The sequence below is a fragment of the Silurus meridionalis genome, chromosome 13, assembly GCF_014805685.1.
Source record: "Silurus meridionalis isolate SWU-2019-XX chromosome 13, ASM1480568v1, whole genome shotgun sequence".
In the NCBI taxonomy this organism is placed as follows: Eukaryota; Metazoa; Chordata; class Actinopteri; order Siluriformes; family Siluridae; genus Silurus; species Silurus meridionalis.
The window spans coordinates 14,495,648-14,521,128 of record NC_060896.1 but is presented as its reverse complement, the minus strand read 5'-3'; the positions used below and the strand labels follow the sequence as shown (position 1 = coordinate 14,521,128).

General features: G+C 38.6%; 2 protein-coding genes across 9 annotated transcripts in view; one reads left to right on the top strand and one right to left on the bottom strand.

The window, feature by feature from the left end:
• ranbp10 (RAN binding protein 10) overlaps positions 1-14,858 on the bottom strand; it is a 45,908-nt gene extending 31,050 nt beyond the window's left edge. For 3 of the 4 annotated variants that reach the window (XM_046864135.1, XM_046864137.1, XM_046864136.1), the window contains exons 1-2: positions 14,528-14,858; positions 1,148-1,259 (exon numbers count right to left, since the gene is read on the bottom strand). In XM_046864135.1, coding sequence (XP_046720091.1) covers positions 1,148-1,259; positions 14,528-14,726 — 311 coding nt within the window. In that variant the 5' untranslated portion in view covers positions 14,727-14,858. Of the gene's footprint in view, positions 1-1,147; positions 1,260-14,039; positions 14,435-14,527 lie in introns of those variants that run through there. The other variant, XM_046864138.1, reaches the window with a different exon arrangement.
• Positions 8,584-25,329, top strand: tsnaxip1 (translin-associated factor X interacting protein 1). Of its 5 annotated transcripts, none has more exons than XM_046864132.1 (16): positions 8,584-9,142; positions 17,580-17,637; positions 17,743-17,855; positions 19,593-19,719; positions 19,866-19,959; positions 20,057-20,253; positions 21,375-21,507; positions 21,612-21,769; positions 22,219-22,360; positions 23,105-23,232; positions 23,342-23,470; positions 23,569-23,727; positions 23,848-23,957; positions 24,547-24,670; positions 24,791-24,897; positions 25,004-25,329. In XM_046864132.1, exons 1-16 carry the CDS (start codon positions 9,105-9,107, stop codon positions 25,206-25,208), a joined length of 2,022 nt encoding a protein of 673 aa, XP_046720088.1. In that variant the 5' UTR covers positions 8,584-9,104; the 3' UTR covers positions 25,209-25,329. The 5 variants fall into 5 exon arrangements, with proteins under 5 accessions (XP_046720088.1, XP_046720089.1, XP_046720087.1 ...); XM_046864133.1 differs by lacking the exon at positions 8,584-9,142 and adding an exon at positions 14,894-15,015; XM_046864131.1 differs by lacking the exon at positions 8,584-9,142 and adding an exon at positions 15,105-15,911.
• Positions 25,330-25,481: the final 152 nt, after the last annotated feature.

The window sequence follows — 25,481 nt, the reverse complement described above, 5'->3', positions numbered from 1 at the left end:
TTTAGTTGTTGCTAAATCTCCATCATATGACCGCTAGCAAGGTGGGAGCACGTTGGCTATCACGTGTTTCTTCTGCAAGACGAAGACGCCCAACCACATCTGTGACCATGCTAGCCGAAGCTAGGCCTACATTTCATAATATACTATGTATTTTATGTGAGATATAAATAATGACCTACTTTTCGGACAAGAAAACAAACATCAATTGCTTCAGTAAAAATAAATAAATAAATAAATAAATAAACAAATAAGGTAAGGTGGCATGTCGGTTGTGACCGTGATGGCCAGAGAATGTTTCACTTGTTACATTTTGCTAAATATTTATACAGTACATCAGCATTAATACAACAAGCATGTCTAACATCACCAGACGTGTCTGTTATTAAAACTAGGCAAAACACATAGTAGCACGCGCACACATATAAGGACACAAACACACAGACACACAAAGGCATGCACAGAGACACAAACATAGGGACACATCACAAAGTCTCAGCCGCAGTCAGGAAGCATTTCCAATGTTGATTTGAATCAATAAAGACACGACCAAGTTCATATTTAGCAGAGGGAAATTTAGAATCGGAAAAGAAACCAGTCACTTAAAGCTGCATCATTACAGAAAAAAACCCAAGTGCTGCAATACATCAAAGGCTCAACTCATTATTCATGATGATTATTTATCATCAACCCAGGATGGTCCCCTCAACTAGAGTTCAGCAAGTAACCTCAACCCAGCACTGCCATGCAGAGCACTAGAACTAATGATAAATGTGCTGCTAAAAGGTGGGAAAGGCGCATGTTCTCTGCCAAGGTACCACATTGTAACAAATTTGAATTTTGGGTCTTTTTAAACTCCTGATTGCTGTTTCTATGATCTTATTTCCACGCCCGTGAATCAAACTCTAACATCCTCACCCAATATTTCCATATTTGCATCCATGTCATAATTCTAAACTATTTATTCCCTGCACCTGGCAAAAAGCACCGAAAAGCACACCCTCGACTGAAACTACCACTTCAAGCATCGAATGTCTTGAGGTGGGAAATGGGAAAAGTAGCACTTCTGATGCACCATGAACGCAGAATTAGTTTGTTGAAAAGCTGTGTAGTCAGTGTGCATCAGTAATTCCAGACTCATAACACTTACCCATCTCTCCCTTTGCTGACAATCTTCACCTCGAAGTAGTAGATGCCACAGGCAGCGGGGATTGGGTGGGTAGCTCGCACGGATGCCGCGTCTTTGTGGTTTTTGCCGTGACCTGGAAAAGGAGTGGATAAGCAGAAAAACAATGAGTCACTGATTCAGGGGTTTTCCTCCACGGACAATTCAAAGGCAGTTGCCTCTCTCAAATTACAGGCTGCCATTAACAAAACGCAATTTCCGCAACTGCGGACAGTTCTGTCGCCATGTTCGTGTGGAAATCTGCAATTTAACTGTAACAACAACATCGCTCCACTGTGATGCCGCATCAATTAGTACTCTTGGGCAGATGAACGCGGTGCTTCTCGTTTCAAAGCATGTCAACCCTTGCAATCACACACCAGGGCCTATTTTATAAACTCAACCGAGACCAGCTCTCCCAGTCCATTATATTATATTTAAAATCAACTAGGCAAAATCATACCTTGATTGGCATTCGTTCTAAAAGTTGAATACATAACCTATTTAATTAAATCCACATGAGACCAAACCTAGAACCTGGGCCTTGAAATAGGCCTATAATTTCACGAGCAGACAAGGGTCACACGGTCTCTCACACACACACACGCACACACACACACAATGGTAAAAATCCGACTGTAAGAAGAAGCCTGAGGTCTCTTAAATGATCCACACATGACCCTGTACAAAAGGTCACAAACCAATACATTCCGTTCAGTTCTAGATATACATTACCAAAGTCTATTGTGTAATCAATCACAGGAAGTCTCCTATCTAATATTATACCAGTGCTCAGGTGTTTATTCATCTCCCTGCTATAAGTTAATATGCTCAATCTGAAGTTTTATCATTTGCACAGTCATGCCTCATGCACAGGGACATATGGATGATAAACTAGATATCAGGATGTGCTGTTATTCACTAAGTAACAATTTCATTGCTGAAAATGTCTAAAAAGATGTATTTAAAGTATAAGATAAGTGATTTTTTTAAGAAGAGCTCTTTACTGATAAGTAGTTAAAAAAAAGAAAAAAGCTCCACTCTTAAAATGTACATTAACCAGTAGAGTGGTGTGTCTGTATGTTTACTGACAAGAGGCTTATTCATACACAAACAAACATTAAATAAGCATTATTTGCAAAAGAAAATTTGATTTTTATAGCGTCTGATGCGTGTTTAGGACTGCACTCCGACTACACACACCTCTGCGGTTTCTGAAAGCAAGGCTATTGAGAGAACTGTTTATAGCTACTATAAGGTCAGTAATAACAATAGATTTATAGATACTATAGATGTCCATCTTTCATTTTTAGAAAGTGAAAAAAATTAAATAAAATCATTATGCGATTTCCTGTAATTGAATAAATGAATGAATAAAAAAAGAAATCAGTTAATTTATTAATTGATTCATTATCTGTTGGTGAATTGCGGTGCAAGATGTAAGACTTTGAGGAATCTTTTTTTTTTGCCGTATAAGAACATATTCTGTTGTGTTTCAATGCTTAGGATTGACAGCCACGGAATATTTACACACATCACACAACAGTAAATAAAGTGATTTCAGTATCGGTTTATTCAGCACACTCTGCAATTACATTTTAAACCCTGCTTTCCGTTAGAAAAAAAAAGATTGCTTTTGTAAATACTTTGCCATCATAATTATTTAAAGAACAAACTGGAACAAACTGGATTGGGACTTTTTTAACATCATTTAGTAGTGTGCGAGTCAGAACACGGTTCCCAGGACTGTAAATGTTCTAAATTTTCCCATGTACCACTGGTACAATAAAGCCTTTGCACACAAACACAGCAGCTCTGTTGTTGTTTTGCTACATCGTTAAGCGTTCGGGACATTCAAGCCTATCAAACTGATTAAAGAAACTGAAAAACGAATGTCTGTCAGCAATGCTAGAGCCAAGCACAACGGCAAGGAATATTAAAGTGATTTTTCTGCAGCACTCAAGCACCTTACACACAGACTATACTTTCAGAGTTTCTGTTTCTCTGATCAGATCAAAACTTTTAAAAAGGGGCGGGTCGTAAATCATAGACCCTTCCACTGTAATAACAACATTAGTGAGTCCTGACCTCACCCACTCTGTCGAAACTGCATCCCTTGGAAAGACGGCTGATCTGAGCTGGACCCTGTTCTTCATACGTTGCTTAACGAATCAAAGAACATCAAAAATATATCAGATTGTAATCATTCCAAATAGGCTGTAAGAACAGGAGATTCTTTAAAAGCACAAGAGAACTCGATTAGAAAGCTGCACTGAATTTGTTCAGACCATGAATCCTCTATATGGAAGAAAAAATACAACAACAAAAAAAAGTATTGGGACACCTGACTTATGCAGTTCTACCTCTTACGATTACTACAAAATAAGAGGCACACAATTGGATATGAAATTTATGAATGAAGTAGCATTTAATTCTCCTTTCGGTTGAACTAGGAGACCCAAACCTGTTCTAATGCCCCTGTGCACAAAGCCTGCTATAGAACTCTGACCTCAACCCTAATGATCACCTCTGGGATATGTTGGAACACTGACTGTACCCCCAGGCCTCTTCACCCTACGTCAGTACCCGAGCGCACACCTCCACAAGCACACACTTAAATACAGTGCAAAACAGAACAGTGGAGGTTATAATAGGAACAAGAATGGAACACATTGGGATGATCGAAATTAACATACGAAACTTGTCCACAAACTTTTGGCTACACAGTGTCTATTTAAAAAAAAAAAAAAAAAAAAAAGCTGTGCAATCGATTAGGACGGAAACATTTAAACATAACCAGAAAGCATTAGTGTGAGCCGGTCAGATGTTTATCAACAGAAACAAAACTCGGAGCAGTCCTTCTGCATCACCACTGTAGGACAGGAGGAGCATGTTTACACCAAATGCATCAGAGATTTAGATTTGGGTCAGAGTGTCCCTTTAAATCGGACGCAAAATAATCTGTGTGTGACAGAAGGCAGGAGTGCTGCATGAAGCTGTGAGCCCAAAACACCGGCACAAGTGTCAGCTGCATAGCGACTGATATTTTTGCGTTCCAATGTTAGCATGTGAAGGCTGGCAGGTCAGAAATATATTTTACCCCCAATGCAACTGGGAGCGTTTTACAGTTTAAACACTTCTGCCTTACAAAGCTGAGGCCTACTTTATTATGCAGCCCGTTGCACACACTGCTTGAAATGCAAATGTATTGCATTGTACGATATGATATTACACAATATGCTCTAAAATCAGCACTATTTAACACCTTTGGGATGAAATGGAGCACTTACTGCACCCCAGGTCTCCTCACCCTACATCAGTACCTGAATTTACCTGCTTTTGTGGCTGAATGAGCAAAGATTTCCACAACCACACGCCAGAATCGACCGGAACGTCTTCCCAGAAGAGTGGACGGCCTACATAGGGTCTGAATACGGAATGGAATGATCAAAAGACACTTTAAAATCTTATCAAGTGTCCACAAACTTTCGTCTATATAGTATAAGTGGTTTTAAGTTGGATGAACTACGTATGTTGCTGCAATCATGCAATAGATTCAATAATCAATAACGTACATTATTTTAGATGCAACTTAAAACCCGTAAAAACCCTTGTCGTCTTGGTAACAAGGCTGACGACAGCTTTAAAGACTGGGCAAATCCAGAATCACTTCGAAAACGTCAATAGTCCAATCCAGCTGATTCAGGAGCCCATGAATGTAATATGGTCCTTGTTCTGCTTCCTGTGGGAGAGAAAACTGTCTCAGAGCTGGACAAATGTAAATAAGGGTCTGAAATGGAGCTCAGTAACATTTTAGCTATTTATACAGAGCTATTTATTCTCCGCAAACAAAGTTAGCAGCAGTAATGTCTTTTCTATTCAGATGTTTGTACAGTAATTACCGACAAAATGGTTGCTCCCTGCGCAGCCTTTGATTATTTATTACATTTTCACAAAATAATTGTCATGTTTCAGCTTGCATTTTTAGACGACTCTTAGGCACGAGTGCTGAAGGTGAAGATGTGTATATTAAGACAATGACAATATTTATAATCAACCTGTTCACTTATTTCTATGAACAATAACCATTTACTTCACATAAACTATGTGTTTTTTGAGCATCCGATTCTACAGAGAGCTTGTGCTTTATGCTTTATGCACAGGGGCTCCGTCATTGTGGAACAGGTTTGCGTCTGACGTTACAAGTGAAGGAAAAATGGAAATGCTACAGCATCCAAAGCGCAATAGTGCGCCTGCAACTTTGTAGTTACATTTTGGGGAAAAACCACAGATGGCTAAAAAAGTCTGGTGTTCCAATATTTCTGTTCACATATTTGCATCTGCGTTCAATAAACAATTCAATGCAGCTATATTACTAGAGCTCTAAAGTGCACACATACAGATATCAGGGCTGCAACAACTCATCGATAAAATCGATAATAATCGATGATGCAATAAATTGCAATGAATCTGCTCAGGTTACGGGTTAGCGTGATGAGGCGAAATGGCGGAGAGCACAGGGTCAACAGGCAGCAGGAAAAGAAAACACACTGGTGTCAGGGATGAAGGTGAAACATCAGTACGGTAAGAAAAAAACTGTATAATCCTCATCATGTGAAAATGGTAAAGTTTAATGAAGTGCTATTGTGTAAACTGTTGGTTTGTAACTTCGGGACAGTCGCACTGGATCTGTTCTGTTGTGACTCTCGAGCATCAGGTTGCGCAATCAGCTCGCTCGCGACACAGTGATGGATTCAATTAAACCGGTGCGAACAAACACTAAATCTAAAAGCAGCAAATAACAGCGGCAGTGAACGATCACATTCATTAGTCACTGTTGTGGTTTTCAGCGAATAAATATGCATTTGTACACCAATGCATGTTATTTATTTTTTTTAATCCTGTTTTAAGTTTGCTGCGTTTCTGCGTTCCAGTCTTTTTTTTTATAGCATTTGTCTACTACAGTAACTTACCCGTTTTCAAACGTGATTCACTGCCACTTCACTACGTTCTAACGCTTCTTTTCGGTGTTTGTATATTTAATTTATGCACATATTTAATTAATATACAAAATTTAAATGAATGATATTCTAGATGCTGATCTCTTCACAACTGAACACAATGTTTGTGCATGTTTTAAAGCACTGTTATAAACGTAAAATCTGCGACCATTCAAAACAAATGGTGATTTACACAATTTACACCTTGCATACTCAAATGTTGTTGTGTTTTTGTTTGTTTTAACAGAAAGAAACAACCCAGCAGGAGTGAATTTGTTCGAAGGACAAGCAGCCACTATAAGAGTTATAATGTCTAAATTAAACACATTTCAACTCTATCTGGCTTTTGCATTTTTACATGTTTATACATAAATACCCTGAATTGAAGTTCTACATAGATATAATAAGCAAAACAGCTTTTTATTATTATTATTATTATTATTATTATTATTAATTCAATTAAAAATAAACAAAACAAATAATCGTCAGATGAATCTTTTATTAAATTACTCGTTAGTTGCAGCCCTAATAGATACACACATTCATTTCATGATGCATTAAGCTAAACTGATGCATGTTTGGCTGCCAGTGAAAAACGCTACAATAACGTGTAACTGAAACCAGAATGAGGTCTGGGTTTAGATTTTCAGATCACACCCCAAGACATTCTCTTGAGCCAGATGCAATATTCATAAACCCTGGATCATACTAGACAATGATAAACCGGCACATTTAATAGCATGACATATTCACTGTCTAAGTTTTCAACCACCAAAAGAAAAATGGACAAATGCCAATAACCTGTAATGGTGTGTCCGGGACAGAGACGGATTTAGGATCCACATTTCCCTGCAGATGTATCCTAGATCTTACAGCCTTGATACGCAGATATCTGGGTTTAGTTTGGCTTTCAGCCACTGAGGGTTTAGGCCATGTGAAGTGAGTATCTGAGCATGTTTGTAGCTGTTCATGTAATTAAATGGGTGTTAAATAGAACATGTGCCATGTTGCCCCGATTGCTTAACACTAAGTAGGTTACTTATTTCAGTACCAGTATCAACAAGCACCAAAAAAAAAACATGCACTCATACTTCATATAATGTCTGACACAAACGGTACTGATGCATCTCTAATGCAGAGTATTTGTATCTCTGTATTCTGAAATCATATAGTCTAAATATATAGTGTTATCTGATCAGGTTTGCTATTTCCATTAGAAATCTGGACTTGAAACAATGACGTTAACAAATATGGAGCCGTGCGAATGACACACTGGGTGTTCGTGCTGCGTTACTCCAGTCTATTATTAAGCCGAGCTATTATATTACGCTGATAAACCGAGTGCATATTCATCCTCTCTGAATACAGTAGCAATATTAATCGCATCTATATTTAGCTTCCTCGGTCGCCTGAGCCGACTGCAGGCCTCGCTCGCTTCCTCGTGTCCAAACTCCCGTGATAAAACGTTACATTGCGCGTGCATACGTTCACGATAGCTATTTATAGCTCACTTTCGCACAAGCAGAGTAACTGTCAGGCGACCCTGTATGTACTAATCCCACGCACGCAAACTCAAAAAAATCAAAATAAAAAAAATGCACACGCGTGCGCTCTCTCCTGCCCCCATCCGTTCTATTTATACCACCTACAAAAAAAACACATGCGATCTAACACACAGTGGCGCAAGGCGACCCTGAAGGATGTTTTGTTTTTAAATCGCGTGCACGTGAACGTCTCCCTCCTTGTTGTTCGGGTGCGCGCAAGCTGACATCCACTTTGCATAATCATAGGCCTGTCACTGGTGAATAGATAACACCCAAACCGCACTCAACCTCTCAGAGACACAGCGCTTAATCATCTTTTTTGTGTCAAAGCCGCTGTGTAGTCATATTTTCAGAACACTGATTCCCCGCAACACACACACAATTTGTCTTATCAGCTGACTACTGCAAAATGGTTTATTAATCATTAATTAAAAAGGAAACCTTTAGGAATCCCACAATTCTGAAGTTCACATGTAGGCCATATTGCATTCTGCATGAGTTAACTCTTTGTTTTTGTTACAAGGCTAGAATCGGAATACCCACACACACACACACACACACACACACACACACACACACAAACACACAAACACACACACACACACACACACACACACACACACACACACACACACACGAGTCTAAATCGGTTGGAATATGAATGCGCGCACACACACAAGTCATATTTCTTCTAAGGACATGCTTTGGATGCAGGAGCCACAAGACCCCGCAAAACTAAACTCAAACACGCACGTCCAATCACCATACGGGTGCTCATTTCACTCAGTACAATGGCAGAATTGGCGACGCAGTGCACGTTCACAGTGCGACGGGACAGAAATAAATCCCGGAACAGGGGGAAAAGGATAAGAGGAAAACAAAGAAACGAGGCGCAGCCTGCCAGTGTCAGCAAACACGGCTTCCCAGGCTCACGCGGACACTAAAAAGGAGCCACAACAATCTGGCAGTTTTAGGGAACATGCCTGACTGGGTGTTTAGAAGGCAGAAATTCCTCTTCAGGGCCAAATTGGAGGAACTAAACAAACCCACCAGACTGCCAACCTCAAATTCATCCGTTCACTAGCGAAGCTTCGATTTGTTTTGGTTTTTTTGCATCCGCTAACGAGCAAATTCGCATCATCAATCTGAGACCAGAACCTGACTGATTTACAGTCTACAGGAATATGGAGTTACTTCACGCCACACTGCATTTAAAAGGCAGCAGATGTGTTGAGGAACATGGAGTTTGTTGGTATTTGGATTGTTTTGAACACGAGGAGAATGGGAAAGGGAAGAGTGTTCATACTCTAACGTAATGTCAGACTACAGCAGCCAAACAAGTTGAAAGCAACGTGAACACCCCGCTTACAAAATCTAGAGCATGATGAGCATATTCACATGGTCGAGTTTACCATCTGCAAAGTCGAAATTACAAGGTCAGTTCATAAAGTCAGTTCATCTATTTCACTCATGTTTTGCTTTGTGAGCTGCCATTAGACCAAAAAAAAAACATTAGAATAAAAAAAAAAAATTGAAATACAAGAGAAGTAAGCTTAAAAACACATGCATTTCCAGCAAGGCATGTCATAATGATATGCTTATAATCAGAGGTTCTTGGTGTTTTAAAAGTGGTAATTAGCAAGTTGTAATAATTTTCCACCTCGGCCTACAAAGTGGGAAATGAATATAATATAAATTATATATATATATATATATATATATATATATATATATATATATATATATATATATATATATATATATATGCCTCTACGAAAGTGTTTCTTTTGTTTGGTCTGTCAGAGCGTGTAAGTCACCGAAAGCTTCATTAATTGCACTTTTACATCTCCATCACTGAAGATGTTCTTATCAAAACCGTCATTAGTACAATCAATGTCACTGTGTCAAAGGGGAAAAAATTAGAAGTTGAAAAAAACAGACTTAAGGTTAAAAGTTGAAAAGATTTTCAGTATTTTTTTTTACTAGTTGCAAAAAAGGAATTACAAGTTTGAGTCAATTCTCTCACACAAACAAGACCAAAATCCAGCCAATTCAATTCAAGTCAAGAAGCTTTTATTGTCAGTTCAACCATATTTTATATATATATATATATATATATATATATATATATATATATATATATATATATATATATATATATATATATATATATATATATATATACACACACATATATATATATATATATATATATATATATATATATATATATATATATATATATATATATATATATATATATATATGCTACATACAACAACAATCACAGAAAACAGTGTCCTCGCCACATAAAGTGCATGTGTGCAACCTGGTGCAAACAGTGAAGAGACAACACAGGACAGTGAAGAGACAACACAAGACAGTGCAAAGACAACACAGGACAGTGCAAAGACAAGACAGTGAAGAGACAACACAGGACAGCGAAGAGACAACACAGGACAGTGCAAAGACAAGACAGGACAGTGCAAAGACAAGACAGGACAGTGCAGGACAACACACAAAACACAAAATAGCTCTGCCAGTAATCCTGTTGTAAAGAGACGTAAAATGAACAGTAGCAAAAACGTAAACAAAATGTTGTGCAAAGAGCCAATAGCAGCAATCCAGAAAAGATGTGCAAAAACGTCATGTAAACAGCTTATGGTAATGAAGTGTGATGTGAGTGGTACTGAAGACATGGGTGTGAGAAGTGAGTATGAGTGTGTGTTGACCTGGGTTGTACAGATCAATCACACAGGTGTGTGTGTGTGTGAGTGTGAGTTTACATTGTGAATTCATACCGGTGTGCGTTTGTGTGTAAAGCGGGTCCCTTTTGCAATGTTTGCTACCACATCTTTTAAATCGGAATGATCTTCGCTTATCTGTGTGATGGTATAGTCTGACTTGCCAGCGGTCTTTGTTTAACTACGCCATATTACAGTTCGGTACAATGCAGAGCGTGAGTGGTGTGTCTAAGCCCATCATCCTGCTTTTATTCTTTAGTACAGGGCACAAATCCGTAAATCGAATCCAGAAAACCGAAAACATAAATTACACCTCGATTACTCTCCACTCTCGAACCTCAACGTGAAATCCAAAACGATTACGACACTGAGCCTCAGCGTTGCCGTTCTGGGATCCTAATCAAAGCCGAGACAGCTCTTATCTTGACAAAGCAGCGACTCCGACAAATTATCCTCGGTGCGGCGTTGAAAAACGGAAACTAGCCAAAATAGCACTGAAATCACCGGGGCGAGGGGGAGTAGCAGCTTAAATCCTGCAAACGCGCCTGGACAAAAGGTGCTCAGATCCGGATTAAGACAAAGAGCCGCTGAGAAGTGCACGCTTCTGTCAATACCAATCAAAGGTATTAAGTCAATCGCAAGCAAGCATCATTATCAAATATCAGTCTGATAGACCATCTCAACATCATCGTCTCCTTCTAGCCACATCATTAATCTGTTAAAAAGGAAATTCCATATCACAGCTCATATAAATGTAGCAAACATGATCACTGTGCAGGCTGTAAATGTATTAGCCCGCAGACAAAGAAGCGATATTCAGAACTTGTCGTTTCATTCACTACGACTCCGTAATCCATCTCATCAAACCATGGCATGTTAATACTGATAATGTGTGCAAGAGACAAAAAAAAAAAAAACAACCTGTTTCACCATTCCACTGAAAATAATTAAAAACGCATGCTACTGAGAGTAGGAAACCAAATCACCTCATGAAACTGGGTCTTCCCTCCTTTTTTCATCTCAGTATCCCTGAAACTCAAGAGTGCAGCTCTCGAACTAAAAAAATGCACCACAGAGTCGACAGTAAAACAGGATGTCTTACTTGTTAGAAAATATGCTAAATCTCTTTGTCTGCTGTAAAATTTAAATTCCCTTTATTGGCATTAAGAGGCCCCCTATTCCTCAATCTGTTTGTCTGTGTAACAATAAAAGGCCAAAAGCATGTTTACACCTAACCATCACTCCCACACATGGAACATCCCCAATCTGTTGTCACAATTATCTATGTATTAGGTCAAATTAAGATTGATTTTCAGCTGAACTAAAGGGACCAAACATGTTCTAGCATGACATTTATGCTGTGAACAAAGTGAGCCCTATGAAGCCTTACACTTTGGTAAGGATGAACTTGAGCAGTCTGCACAGACACCCTGACCCCTGACTACAGAGGTAGCACGGTCTTTAAGGTGATAAACTTTGAGAAGGTTGTGAGTTAACATCCCAGCACCACCAAGCTGTCACGGTGGTGCCCCTGAGCAAGAGTCTTAACCTTCGAACCCTCATGTATGAAAATGAGAAAATTATAAAATCACTCTGGATACGACCAACCAGGCCTCAAACACCACTAATCACCTGTGAGATTAACTGAAAAGCTGCCATCAACTGCAATCAGCGTCTGACCTCACTGATAATAAGCAAAATGGCACTGATTGTGAAATAGGATGTTTAAACAAGGGCTGAAACCATTCCTCGAGTAACCCGTAATTCGAATACAAAAAAGCATCGAGGCAAATTACACGCCTTGATTTTCCGTTTAGTCCATTTTACAACAAGGTTTCCCAATGGGCCACTATTACTGACGCACCACCCGCTAAACTCTGGACCGCTCTGGGGTCTCACAACCTTTGCATTGAAAGTGGCATACGCATGTGTTCAGTTTTGTTTTTTATGCGTATGCCGCGCTTATAAACGAGACGCCTGGACAGGTAAACACAAAAGAGGCTGCAGAATGAAAACTGGAGGAACGGAGAGAAAACAGCGAGGGGCAAAGAAAAGATTCAGGCCAAAAACACACCACAGAAAGTTTTCAAAAAGTGTGGGATCGTTTCACTAAAACACTGTACAGTACATTTAGCTTTTTAAAGTTATTTAAAATTGATTTTCTAATTTTGCATTTTGATGTAATATGGCAATTAAACACACTGCACTAAAGGGGTTTAGTTTCCACATTTTGCTTTTTTACCAATAAAAATGCAATTCTGTTCTAAAAAGGAAACTAATCACTTGCTCATTTTACGAGACCGGTCTTGTTTTTTTCTTGTATACTTAGTATTGCTCTTTAATAAAGAAAAAGTACTTCTTATCCGAATACTCGGTTACTAAAATAAACAATCGCTGCAGCCCTACTTTAAACAAACACATATAGATGTGTGCACGTGCACTTTTAACCATATTGTATGTTTTTCATAAAATAATCGTGCTCGATAATGATCATGCTCAATACAATGAAATTGCAGGCCAGGAGGAGGTTGGTGATACATTCTTAGAAACTGACACCCCTCTTCAAAATGATTCAACAGTCTATGAGAAGACACCTACTCACTCACTCACACACACACACACACACACACACACACACACACACACACAGCCAAAAACTACCCTGGGCAAAGCATATACATTATATTGGGCATTTCATAAGACACACACAGACATGATTATGTGCATGTTACAGATTGATGATTGTATCTACACCGTGAGGCTGTGCGTCAGCTCAAAGATCACGTGACTAAACCGTTGTTCAGAAAACAAGCAACTACAGCAAACAGAGCGGGGGATCGGGGGGTGTGATGATACAAGACAGCGCTGTCAAGACAGCAGTTTCGGCGTGACGTCAACGCGACCGGGGCAGTGACGTCACGCCGCCTGAAAAGAAGTGGTGTTTATGCGTGTAGTATTGAGATGCGATGGAAACGGCAGTGTTGATGTATAAATGTAAGCCGTACCCGAGCGCTGGTGTCATTTTTATCTCAATGATCGTTTCAGTGGGTCGCTGCGCCCTGACCCTTTCCAACAGCTTCATAAATAGCTAATGCACAGATGCCCTTTTACAGTACACTGTGACAGAGCGAGCAAATCAACTCTCACTGGCGAAATCAAAAACAGTGAACAGTGTGATCGTGGACACACCATACACACTGTTTACATCTGCAATGAGACACAGAGACACACAGAGAGGCCTGAAGGCCACTGACTCAAAACACCTTCAGTGATCCAGTAATACACAACTCAGTTTATCAAATGCTTAATCCACCCAGTACACACACACACACACACACACACACACGATCTCAGTGACTAGTATGATGTGTAACTAAATATAGATAGACAGGTCGCTCAACCAGTCAGGAAATATCCAGGTTTTATTCCTATCATTTGGGTGTTTTTTTTGTTTTTGCAGCAGCAGCAGGCCAGATGACAGCTCTCTGCTGTAACCCTGTACACTCTGCTCCCTCCGAGGATTAAAGAAAACCCACTGAAAAACACTCACACTGCAGTAAATCAGCGACTTTGAGCCGGTTAATGTTACCTGTATTCCCATGGGCAATGCAGGGCTTTTTTTAGCGAACACTTTTAATAATTTAGTGAGGAAAAATGGGCATTATGGAGAAGCTTCGTGGAGGTAAAACACGGGCTTGGCGTGTTTTAAATGCCCCACTGGGAGAACAAGTTACAGCGAAGTCAGCAGGGTAACGCGTCCTAACGCGAAACAAGTCCGACTCTGTTACCCGTGTTCAGCTTTCCTTTTGGCGTTAGCTAACTAGCTAGTCACGGAGACTAGCCAGACTCGGAGCTGGGATTGTTCTACATGTCCGTCTTGTTGTTTTTTCCCCGACTGCCAAACAAAGCGGTGAAGGGAGACGGAAAGCAGCTCCGAGCAGATCGGGGCGATTTCCTGCGCACGATCGGATTCAATTAAAAACACGGCGCCCGGTTATTTTCTTCCCCTCGGGCAGCGCCGAGGCCCGAGTCGTGCCAGTAAAACCACGCGTTAAACAGTGCGTCCCGCCTGTGTACCTTTATAATGTACCCGCAGATTGTTCTGCGACAGCCCGATGTAGCTGTATTTATCCTTGGGGCTCCACGACCTGGGTAATGGGGTCTCTTCCTCGTTCACGGCCGGATAGAGCCGCTTCAAACGTTCGCTGAGCTCCTGCTCCTGATCATTCAAAGCAGGATCTCCCTGTAACAGGCTGCCTGCTCCGAGCTCTGCCATTTCTGTTTTTGGGAGGGGGGATGGGGGTCGTGTTTTATTTTCCTTTCTCTGCTTTTTTGCTCCCTACCTAGTTGTGACAATCTTCTAAACGGGAGCACGAGAGACTGAGGAGAAATAGCAGTAGCGATATCCCCGGATAACCAACGTTCTACAGTCTGGCGCTTAGTGCACTATGGGTAACGTAGTTGAACGGATCGATCTGCGCAATCTACGTCCACGACAAGTTCGGACACATATAACTACAACACCCAGAAATGATTGAACGCGAAGCTCTACGAGACGAGAGAGAGTGAGAAAGTGTGTGTGAGAGAGAGAAGTGGAGCTGTAGTTTCAGACAATTAATGGCAAAGTGCAAATTCATGGTGTTTGCAACTCCTTTTTCAAATACGCACATAAACATCGGAATTTATAGCTGATAAATAATATTCCTATATTTATGCAGGGTTTAGACACAGATTTGCTCACTGGGTATCTTTTATATACTTCATACTAATATTTATGTTTTGCTGGTGACACACAAACATTACTACAGACCCGAATCTCTTTGTGTTTTTAATGAAAGATCTGCCGGGTTATTTGCACTGATCATATCCGCCATGATATTTTAATGTAGTGGTGTAAAAATAACAATCACATGTGTTATCGTTAACAATATTCATCACTGAGCTGCAGAATATACCATTATTAAAGCAGAAGCTCTTGTTTTTCTTTACGTTTCACACTTTATGCAGGGAAAGACAACAAGCTCGGAAAACAAGTTCATGGATCATGTGTGAAATATATAAGGTGTCTAAATATTGCCTAAACGAAAAGGGCAGGAAAACCCTTCGATTCTGATAGCTGGTATAACTGTAAAAAAGATACTACTTTTTATATATAATTATGATTTTTTTAAGAGTCATATATTATTAGAAATGTTATAATTCTAAACAATATTCAATACATTTTTATTTGGAAGCAAATATGGCCTCCTTCTTATCGTGGTTTCTTTGAGGTCCTTCATTACTATGGCAACCACTCATACACAACAACCTTGTCGCAAAGCTATTACTGAAGTTTTGACACAAACTAGTAAAAAATAATTCATTAAGAAAAGAAAATATCACTATAATTATCTTTTAAAAAAAAATTACACATGTCTATAAAGAAGGACGTCTATTTGCCACCACTGTCAACGTTTGAAAGGCAAGGGTAAATGTTTTTAAAATAAAAAATATATAGCAGCTTAGTATATTTAAATTAGTATACAATTGTTATTAGCTAGTAAATAGAATGATCAGACGGAAAGGATCTCGGTGTATGTCTAGAAAACAGCGTTCTCGTCAGTTCTGTTTTAGTCAATGTATCACAAACGAATCGACTCTTTGAACCGATTTTCTTACGTGGAATTTGAGAGTCGACTCGCAAACGACTCGCAAAAGAGAGCGCGTGGTCGTTTTCTCTCTTTCTCTCTCTTTCTCTCTCTCTTTCTCGTACAGTGACATTTATCTTAGAATAAACAGCAGCGCTAATCTTGTGTTCACTGTATTTGTCAATGCACAATGACATTGCCTTGCTACATTTATTGAAATACTGTAAGTTGAATCAGTGGCGGGAAGACAGGGCCAGCGAGGTCTTCTCTGTTTTAATTTTTTCCCATGAATATGTATTCAGTTATTCCCAATAGTCGATTATCTTCATTTCATATCTTTCTTTTAGTTGTGCTGCTTCCAGTTGTGTCTGTTTTGGTTGGAGTTTCTATCCAGTCGGATTTCGATCTGGCATGAGGCTTTTAGAATCAACAGTGCAGGCCCCTGTAGCTTTCAGTACATGTAGCTTAAAGCTGTTGATTTAACCGACAGGGGCATCTAGCAGGCGTACAATAACATCGGACCATTGGATGGTCAGCACATCTGTAGCAAAATGCATAAACTCAGATATATTCGTTTAGATGTAATAGCTGTTTTTTTTTTTTCATTCCACAATAGAGATTATTTGGTTGTAGATTTATTTACAAGGACATTTACAAGACACACATTTTAAGAAAGCTGGACATTGTGAGGAAAGGTCAGCAGAAACAGTTCAATACAGGTGTAAAGCTTTTTCATGAACCATTTATACTTTTCTTATCTGTAGAATTTGCACAAAACACATAATTTGCCTTCATTTCATTCCCATGAAAACCATAATGCACAGAATAAATGCACAAAACTGCACAAAAAAATCCATTTTATGAAGTTAATATCGATGCTTCTGCATAAGATAATGTATGTGGGCGGTGCAATTGTGGCTGCAGTGAAAGGAGACTTGTTGAATTGTGTTCGCTGGGTTTCTTTCTTTAGTAATGACATTCGTTGCAATGAGTGCTGCATTACAGACATTTACTACCAGAGCTACCTGTCTGTGATGCAGCATTGTTATACTGTGTTTCTTTATTATATTGATGGTTTTTATAGCTGTGGCGTCATAACCATGGTATTAAGAGGTGGATTGATTAAGGTAGAAGACCATTAAATGCCAAGGTGTAAAATGCATGACCAAAAAGTGGGTTAAATATACAATTCATTTTTTTTTATTAAATTGAATTTATAAATTTAGCCATATGTAGACAAAATTAGCAACAAAACATTGCACTGAGCCACCTGACAACCAAAAGAATTCAGGATTCATTGGCAAATTATTTTACTCACTGTAAATAGTCGGAATCCATTACTAATGGCTGCGTAAAATCACAGCAGATACAATTAATCGTGTTTGTTAAAACAATTTACAATGGTTTAGTGTTTCAAACCGTTGTATTCACCTTTAGTGTAATGGCTCTTAAATTTAATGAATGTCATAAATTCCTCTCTGTCCTGTCTGTATTTGAAGCAGGATTTCATCAAGCAAGAGGAGTCAAGGGCAAGTGAGGTCTGGGCCAAAATCACTGAAAGTAAGTTGCTTCATAACTTATTATATTCTTTACCATGCGTGTTCTGTCTGTCGTGTTTCAAAAAAAGTAATGGCATTAAATAATTTACAATATAATTTTGTCCAGATTACACATGGATATATGTCTGGGTATCTCTCCACCTGGCCTGCCCATATCAGCTCTCAGGTTGTCCAGCAACATAGTCAAAAACACACTTCCTCTGGGAACAGTAACTATGGGTATGTTCATATTGTACTTTTCTGGCTATAGAATACATTTGAATATAATTACTGTTATGCAAGAATGAATATATATATATATATATATATATATATATATATATATATATATATATATATATACAGTGCCCTCCACAATTATTGGCACCCCTGTTTAAGATGTGGTCGTGGACTTCTAAAAATTCTCCTTTTTTTTAAAACAACATAGAACCCAAATGCAAAAAAAGAGAAAAATCCAACCTTTCATTTAAGTACATAACTTTGGTGGTAAAAAAAATCATACATTTAGAAAAAAAAAAAACCTTGAAATCATGTGTCCCACAATTATTGGCACCCCTAACAATTCCTCTGAAAAATTTAATTTTTTTTTTTTTTATATATTTTCTGTAGTTGCTAAGGTTGGTCAGGGTATCTAGGGACTTTTAATTAGTAATTCATGATTTCCTGTTTCCTGGGGTATAAATATGACGTGACACAGAGGCCTAATTCTCTTACCCATTTGTCAACATGGCAAAGACAAGAGAACACACCATTCAAGTAAGGCAGATGTGTGTCGACCTTTATAAGTCAGGCAATGGCTACAAGAAAATAGCCACTCGCCTTAACTTGCCGGTATCTACAGTCAGAGGAATCATTAAGAAGTTTAAAACAACTGGAACAGTGACAAACAAGGCTGGAAGAGGTCCCAAGTTTATCTTGCCACAACGCACAGTGAGGAGGATGGTAAGAGAAGTAAAAAAATTTCCCAAGCTCACCGTCACAGAATTGCATCAAAGAGTGGCATCTTGGGGTCACAGAGTCTCCAAAACAACCATCAGACGCTCTCTACATGCCAACAAGCTGTTTGGGAGGCATGCAAGGAAAAAGCCTTTTCTCACTAACACTCACAAACGTAAACGCCTGGAGTTTGCTAAGCGGTACTGGGACTTCAACTGGGATCGTGTGCTTTGGTCAGATGAGACTAAGATTGAGCTTTTTGGCAACAAACACTCTAAGTGGGTCTGGCGTAAAACAAAAGATGAGTATGCCGAAAAGCACCTCATGCCCACCGTGAAGTATGGTGGAGGATCTGTGATGCTGTGGGCCTGTTTCTCTTCCAAAGGCCCTGGGAACCTTGTTAGGGTGCATGGCATTATGAACGCTTTGAAGTACCAGGATATTTTAAATAAAAACCTGATGGCCTCTGCCAGAAAGCTGAAGATGGGTCGTCATTGGGTCTTTCAGCAGGATAATGATCCAAAACATGTGGCAAAATCTACACAAAAGTGGTTCAGCAGTCACAAACTCAAGGTCCTCCCATGACCATCTCAGTCCCCAGACCTCAACCCAATCGAAAACCTGTGGGGCGAGCTAAAGAGAAGAGTGCATAAGAGGACCCAGGACACTGGATGATCTAGAAAGATTGTGCAAAGAAGAATGGTCAAAAATCCCTCTCTCTGTGTTCTCCAATCTTGTGAAATGTTATAGGAGGAGATTAAGTGCTGTCTTGTTGGCAAAAGGAGGTTGTACAAAGTATTAACATCAGGGGTGCCAATAATTGTGGCACACATGATTTCAAGTTTTTTTTTCTTCTAAATGTGTGATTTTTTTTACCACCAAAGTAATGTACTTAAATAAAAGGTTGGATTTTTCTCTTTTTTGCATTTGGGTTCTATGTTGTTTTAAAAAAAAGGAGAATTTTTTGAAGTCCACGACCACATCCGTCATACAACTCTTACCTCATGTCATGTGCATCAGATACAGTGAGGAAGTTGGACGTTCTGTAGCTAAGCCAAATTTCCTGGAACAGCTGGAGCGCTATCTCAGGAGAGAACTGGCATCTATAGACTTGCACAGCCCCAACCTCCAGCAGCTCAAACTTCAGGTTTACAATTTGTACACAAAGACATAAAGCATTTTACTACATATGAATGTGTATGTGACAAATCAATTTTGTAATTGAAGACTGTTCCCTGTACTTAGTGTTGTTTGTCTGGTGTTCAATGCTTCTTTTATGTCTGTCCTCCGAAGGCATTCCGAGAAGTTTTTGACTACTTTATTGGAAACTTTAAAACATACAAGCCACTATTGTCTGCCATCAAAAATGAATATGAGATTACTCTAGGTATGTAGACATTTCCTCTATCAAAAAAGAAATTATAACAGGCTTGAAGTTGTTAGACTATGAAGAAGTTCCTTAAGTAGATAAAATGTCATTGCAGTCTATCTGCAACAGAAGATCCAAGAGCTGGAGCCTCTCCGTTCCCAGATAGTGCTGCTGTCTGATCAGTGTGAGAAGAGGATTCTGGACCTGAGGGAACAAGAAAGAGCTGAGATCACGGCTTTGAGACAGAAGCAACAACATCTGCTTCAAGTCATTGAGAGCATGAAGGAGCAACAGAGAACTTTGCTGACCCAGGTTGGACATTCAATATATTTTGGCTTCAATCACATGCACCAGACTGGCCCATAACAAAACATCACACATGTTCAGATTTTGTTCATGAGGTAGTATCATAGTCAATAATCTCACAACAAAACCTTAAACAAAACTGGACCGAAACAGATATTGGAGATGGCAGTACATTTTGACTGTTATTGATTATTGGTGTTCCATGCAGGGCATTAGGACATGGCATTAAGCATGTTTCATATTTACAGTTTTAAATTGAAGCAGCCATAACTCTACTGTGAAAAGATGGAGATTAAAATGATATCCTAGCAAGTGAAGTTCTCTTGATAAAAAAATAAAAATAAAAATAAAAAAAATAAAAATGTATATAACAAGTATAAGTCTGTCACCCTATTTTAGTTTTTGTTTATAAACACTCTAAAGAAAAGAAATGCTGGGTGAATTAGCAGATTGATTTACTATAAATGGGATAGATATTATTGGTAGACTATTTTTCATCCCAGCTGGGTGATACATTCGCACAAGTTTCACACACATTATGCAGCTATTCTATCAGTGTCATTTCTATTTCAAGAATGTTTCACCGCTTAGTAATATTTACAGCACAGAGTTTTTTAATTCTCTAATATGATCACTTAATATGCTGTAGTTTAACAATGACATGGAGAGATTTCTCTTAGGAGATATTTATTTAACATTTATAGGGGTCGTATCTTTGGTGTCAGGTGTTGTAAGGTTATAACTGTAGGTTCCTGACACAGTACAATCCTTTAGGAAAGAGGTATATATATACAGGAACTAAGTTTTTTCTAACCTATAAATCATCCTAAATGATGGTATATTGTTCATTAATATATAAAAATTGTTGGAAATTGTTATGGTATCTTAATGAATGGGAAGCATATGCTTGAACCTAATGACACGTGAACCCCAATGCCACATTGGTTTACATTATGTGCAGCCTAAGTGGTTTGTTAATTTATTGATTCCATATTTTAATATAGTACAATACTTTAGAAATTTTGAATTAGGTCACAAAATATAGAAGTGCAGACACTGAACAGCTCTAACACTAGAACAAAATCTGTTCCTGAATTCAGCTGTCTTCTGTTTTGGGTCTGTCACAGGTATTATATCTAGAGAAGGACCTTGCAAAACAGTATGTGCTATACAGGGAGGAACGTGATGCCCGGATGCTGCTCATTGATGATATCAGCAGCATGAGCAACAACTCGCAGGAGCCTGGTTACTCACTGGATGGTGACAATCATTGCATCACTGTGCCAAATATTGCCACTTTAACAGCATGTGGAAGATGTGCATGATTCACATTGATGTACTTGAACTCTTGTGTTTTCTTTTAGAGGATTCTGTGAATCTAAAGCTGGCTTTGGATGTGTGTAAAGAAGATCTAAACAAGGCCCAGACAGAGCTCAACCACTTGCATGCAGAATATGGAGATGTGGTTCCTCGTAGGGACTGGGAGAATCTAGAACGTATGTACCAGGAGAACCTTCTAAAGGTATTGCCTATTATTAGTCAAGTATTATATTGTGGTCATAATATGTCTAAATGAACAAAAAAGGCTTGATTGTAACACGTTTATATATCACCCCAAAAAACTATTCAGCTTCCATATTTGCTATTCAAAATCTAAAAATACGGTTGGGCAGTGTAGCAAAACATGACATTGTTTTATAGTACAGAACTTGTTTTTTTTTTCCAAGAAAGCATAAAAATATGTTTGAAGGATTCAAACTTTTTTTTTGTCTTCAATATTTGAAATATACACAAAGATCAGATTGAATATAAGATATTGATATTCTATCACTTAATTAGTGAGTAATTATGCTCAGACACTGACAGTACATACAATACGTAGAAATATGTATAATGATGTTTACATACTATGAAATTTTTTCTAACATCATGCCATGTAGACGTGTTCAAGACCTAGTTTTATATTTTCAGCTGGAAACCCTACAGTCTGACTTCAACCAAATGAAGATGGAATATGACACATTGCTAGATTTACATCAGCAGATCAGCACACAGAGCGACAGCCTTCTCAGTAAAGCCTTGACTCCCAGACCACAGTGGGAGCAGTGTGCAGGTACAGGGCTCTCCTATGCTGTATGTTCACCTTATGGATAGATAGATATACAGACAAAAAGAAAGATAGAAAGACAGACAAGACTATATTGCAAAAAAAGCAAGTGACCTGACCATCATCACACCCCTATGTTATTGCAATACATTTATGCCATTTAGCAGCAGTGGCAGCTTGGTGTTTGAACTTTCTTGGGTAAATGTTGAATTCACTATTAAACAAAAAATTATGACTGTCGATATAAATAATACCAATATACCAGTCGGAAGTCCAACATCTCAACCGCCACTACCAATGGGATTTTCCTATTCAGTCATGTGAGTTTTAGTTGGGTGAGCAGGCCTGGCATGTAGTCAGTGTTTTAATTTATCCCAGTTCAATGGGGATGAGGTCAGGGCTTTGCTCAGGTCACTTGAATTGTTCCATACCAACATCAACGTTGTCAAACTGGAACATGATTGGACCTCTTATTTCTGGTGAATGGAAATCTTAATTTTACAGCCTACAATGGGTATAGATAGATAGATAGATAGATAGATAGATAGATAGATAGATAGATAGATAGATAGATAGATAGATAGATAGATAGATAGATAGATAGATAGATAGATAGATAGATAGATAGATAGATAGATAGATAGATAGATAGATAGATAGATAGATAGGATAGTCAATTTTTAAATGTCTAAAATGTTCACATACTGAAAAGTGGACAAAGTGTAAAAATTAAATGTTGTTGCATGTAAGATGTCCTCAGTGGCGTTGATCACTGTTCTGAGCTCTTTGAAGGCCAGTCCAGTCAAAAAAGATTGGAGATCTTGCTAAGGGAGTTGCATGGCATGGGCTTGGAGCAGAAAGACTTCTTTACTGGACTGGTGAGAAGCCCAACAACTAAAATTACTACTTCTCCATTACTTCTATCTACATGTAGACATTTTTTATTAATGTTGGTTTAACTTCACATAGTGAAACTTACCTCCCCAGGGTATTTCAGGTGATGTTCCCATACACCTGCGCTATGAGGGGCAACTGAAGAACCTCCGATTAAAAAAGCCTGAGGTTGTTAGAGTTCTAAAGGACATATGGAGAGAGAAAACATGTGAAGATGAAAAGGTAGCATCCATCAACTCAGTGCCTGTGGGCATAACATATGAAAAAGGAATGGAAGTATCTTTGTATGTGTTTGTTATGGGGTTGTTTTTTAAACACAGAATGATGAAAGCAGTGATCTGAAGGAGTTTCTGCACCAGTATCTGTTAAAACAGCATAAGGAGAGGGCAGGACAGTGGGCTTACAGCTTGCTTGATGGCATCAAGCGTTACTTAGAAGATGACTTCATTGGTCTTTTCTATGACATTCTACAAGGCAAGGTTGGTGTGTTTATTTGCTCACCCAATTTTAGTTGGTGGATCACAATTAGAACAAAATATGAAAATGTTACAATTTTACGAATAGAGCATTGATTTTACTTGAATGTTAATATGTGGCAGGTGGATGAAAGTGTGTACCATGGCCAGTCCCATTTACTGTCTCATCTGCTCAAGGTGCTCATACAGAGTGACAAGACTGAGAGTGGATTGCTCAGTGCAGCCCAGTTCAGGTGAGGGTGAGGGATGCATTAGAAATAAGCACTTGGTTTTGTTTTTGCAAATATGCACAATAATATTTTGTCTGTTTAGTGGAGCATTTCATTTCTGAACTTTCTATTCAATCATGTAACTATTTAAATGTAGCAGTAACTACAATAGGTCAGTAATAAATATAACTTATAATAAATAGTGGATTATTTCATCTTTAAAGAATTCTTCTTTTAACAATGAATGTCTGCCATTTGAAGTAAATGGGTTTCTTGGTTTTTTTTTTTTTAGAGATTACTTTAAGAGATCTTTGTGCTTAGTAGTTTCTCAGTTATTATTAATAATCATGAAAGACAAGTGAAAGAGACTGATTGAGAAAGGCTTGTTTGTTTTATATTATAAGGAAATGTTCACAAAAACATACTCACTGAAATTCCACAAGCACTGAATATAACTATGAAGAGGAATAATGATCGAATTGTTGTACTATAAAACACTTCTCGTCTGTGTGCAGTGGTAACCTGTTCATCATGTTTCTATTACAGTATACCCCATCAAAGTGTGTTCCCTACATAATAAATGAACATGTGTATCTTTAATGCTGGTTTGCAGTGAAGCTCTAAGGACGGCTTTTCCCCAAAAACGAAATCAGGATATAGAGGAACTGGTGCTGACAGCTCAGTCAGAGCTACAGGCCAGTGGAGGAAACATTGCCTATCAGAGGCTGTACACAGAGGTAAACTTTAAAACAAAATGTGCCTGTAGAAAAAAAAGGTAAGAGGTACAATTAAATGATGTGCTGCCAGATTTATTCTGACCTTCACAATGAAACCACCTTATATTTCTTTTACTGCAGGACGCAGATGGAAAGCAAAGTGATTTCCTGTGTCTGGTCAAAAAGCAGGCTATGAACGAGAGACGCCAATACATCAGCCAGCTGCGGGAACAACTAGAAGGCAAAGGGTGAGAGTCCATGATGCTCTTTGTGAATGTTAATTGATGTTGTTGCTTGAATTATTTAAGTGAATCAAACATTTATGCATTTAAACTTGGTACTTCACTTTTGCAGAGTAGTGGGAGTGGAAGATTTAAGAGCTGTTTTCAAGACAATTGATCCCACACTGGACCCTGAGACTCTGAACTGTTATTTGAGTACAGCCTTCCAAACTAAAGTGCCGCACGGGCACACGGCATATTTAGACACCGAGCTTGCACTACAGCGCCTCTCTGCAGCTAACATAAGCAGGGCAGGGCCTATATCTCAGTCAGAATAATACATTTACACACATTCCACATGCATATACATCGATACTTATATTGAAAAACAATCAAGAAATATACTGTATAAAATACATCCTTAAAATCGAATAAAAACATTCAATGTCTACACATCAACAGGGTTTTTTCAACTATTATTTGAATAATTCCTACCCATGTTCATAAAGCTATACCGCATGATATACTGTGGCCTACAGAGTATCTATAAAATCACTGACGCATCCAAACACAAACAAGAAATCTCAACAAGAATCCGATTTCAGAAGAGA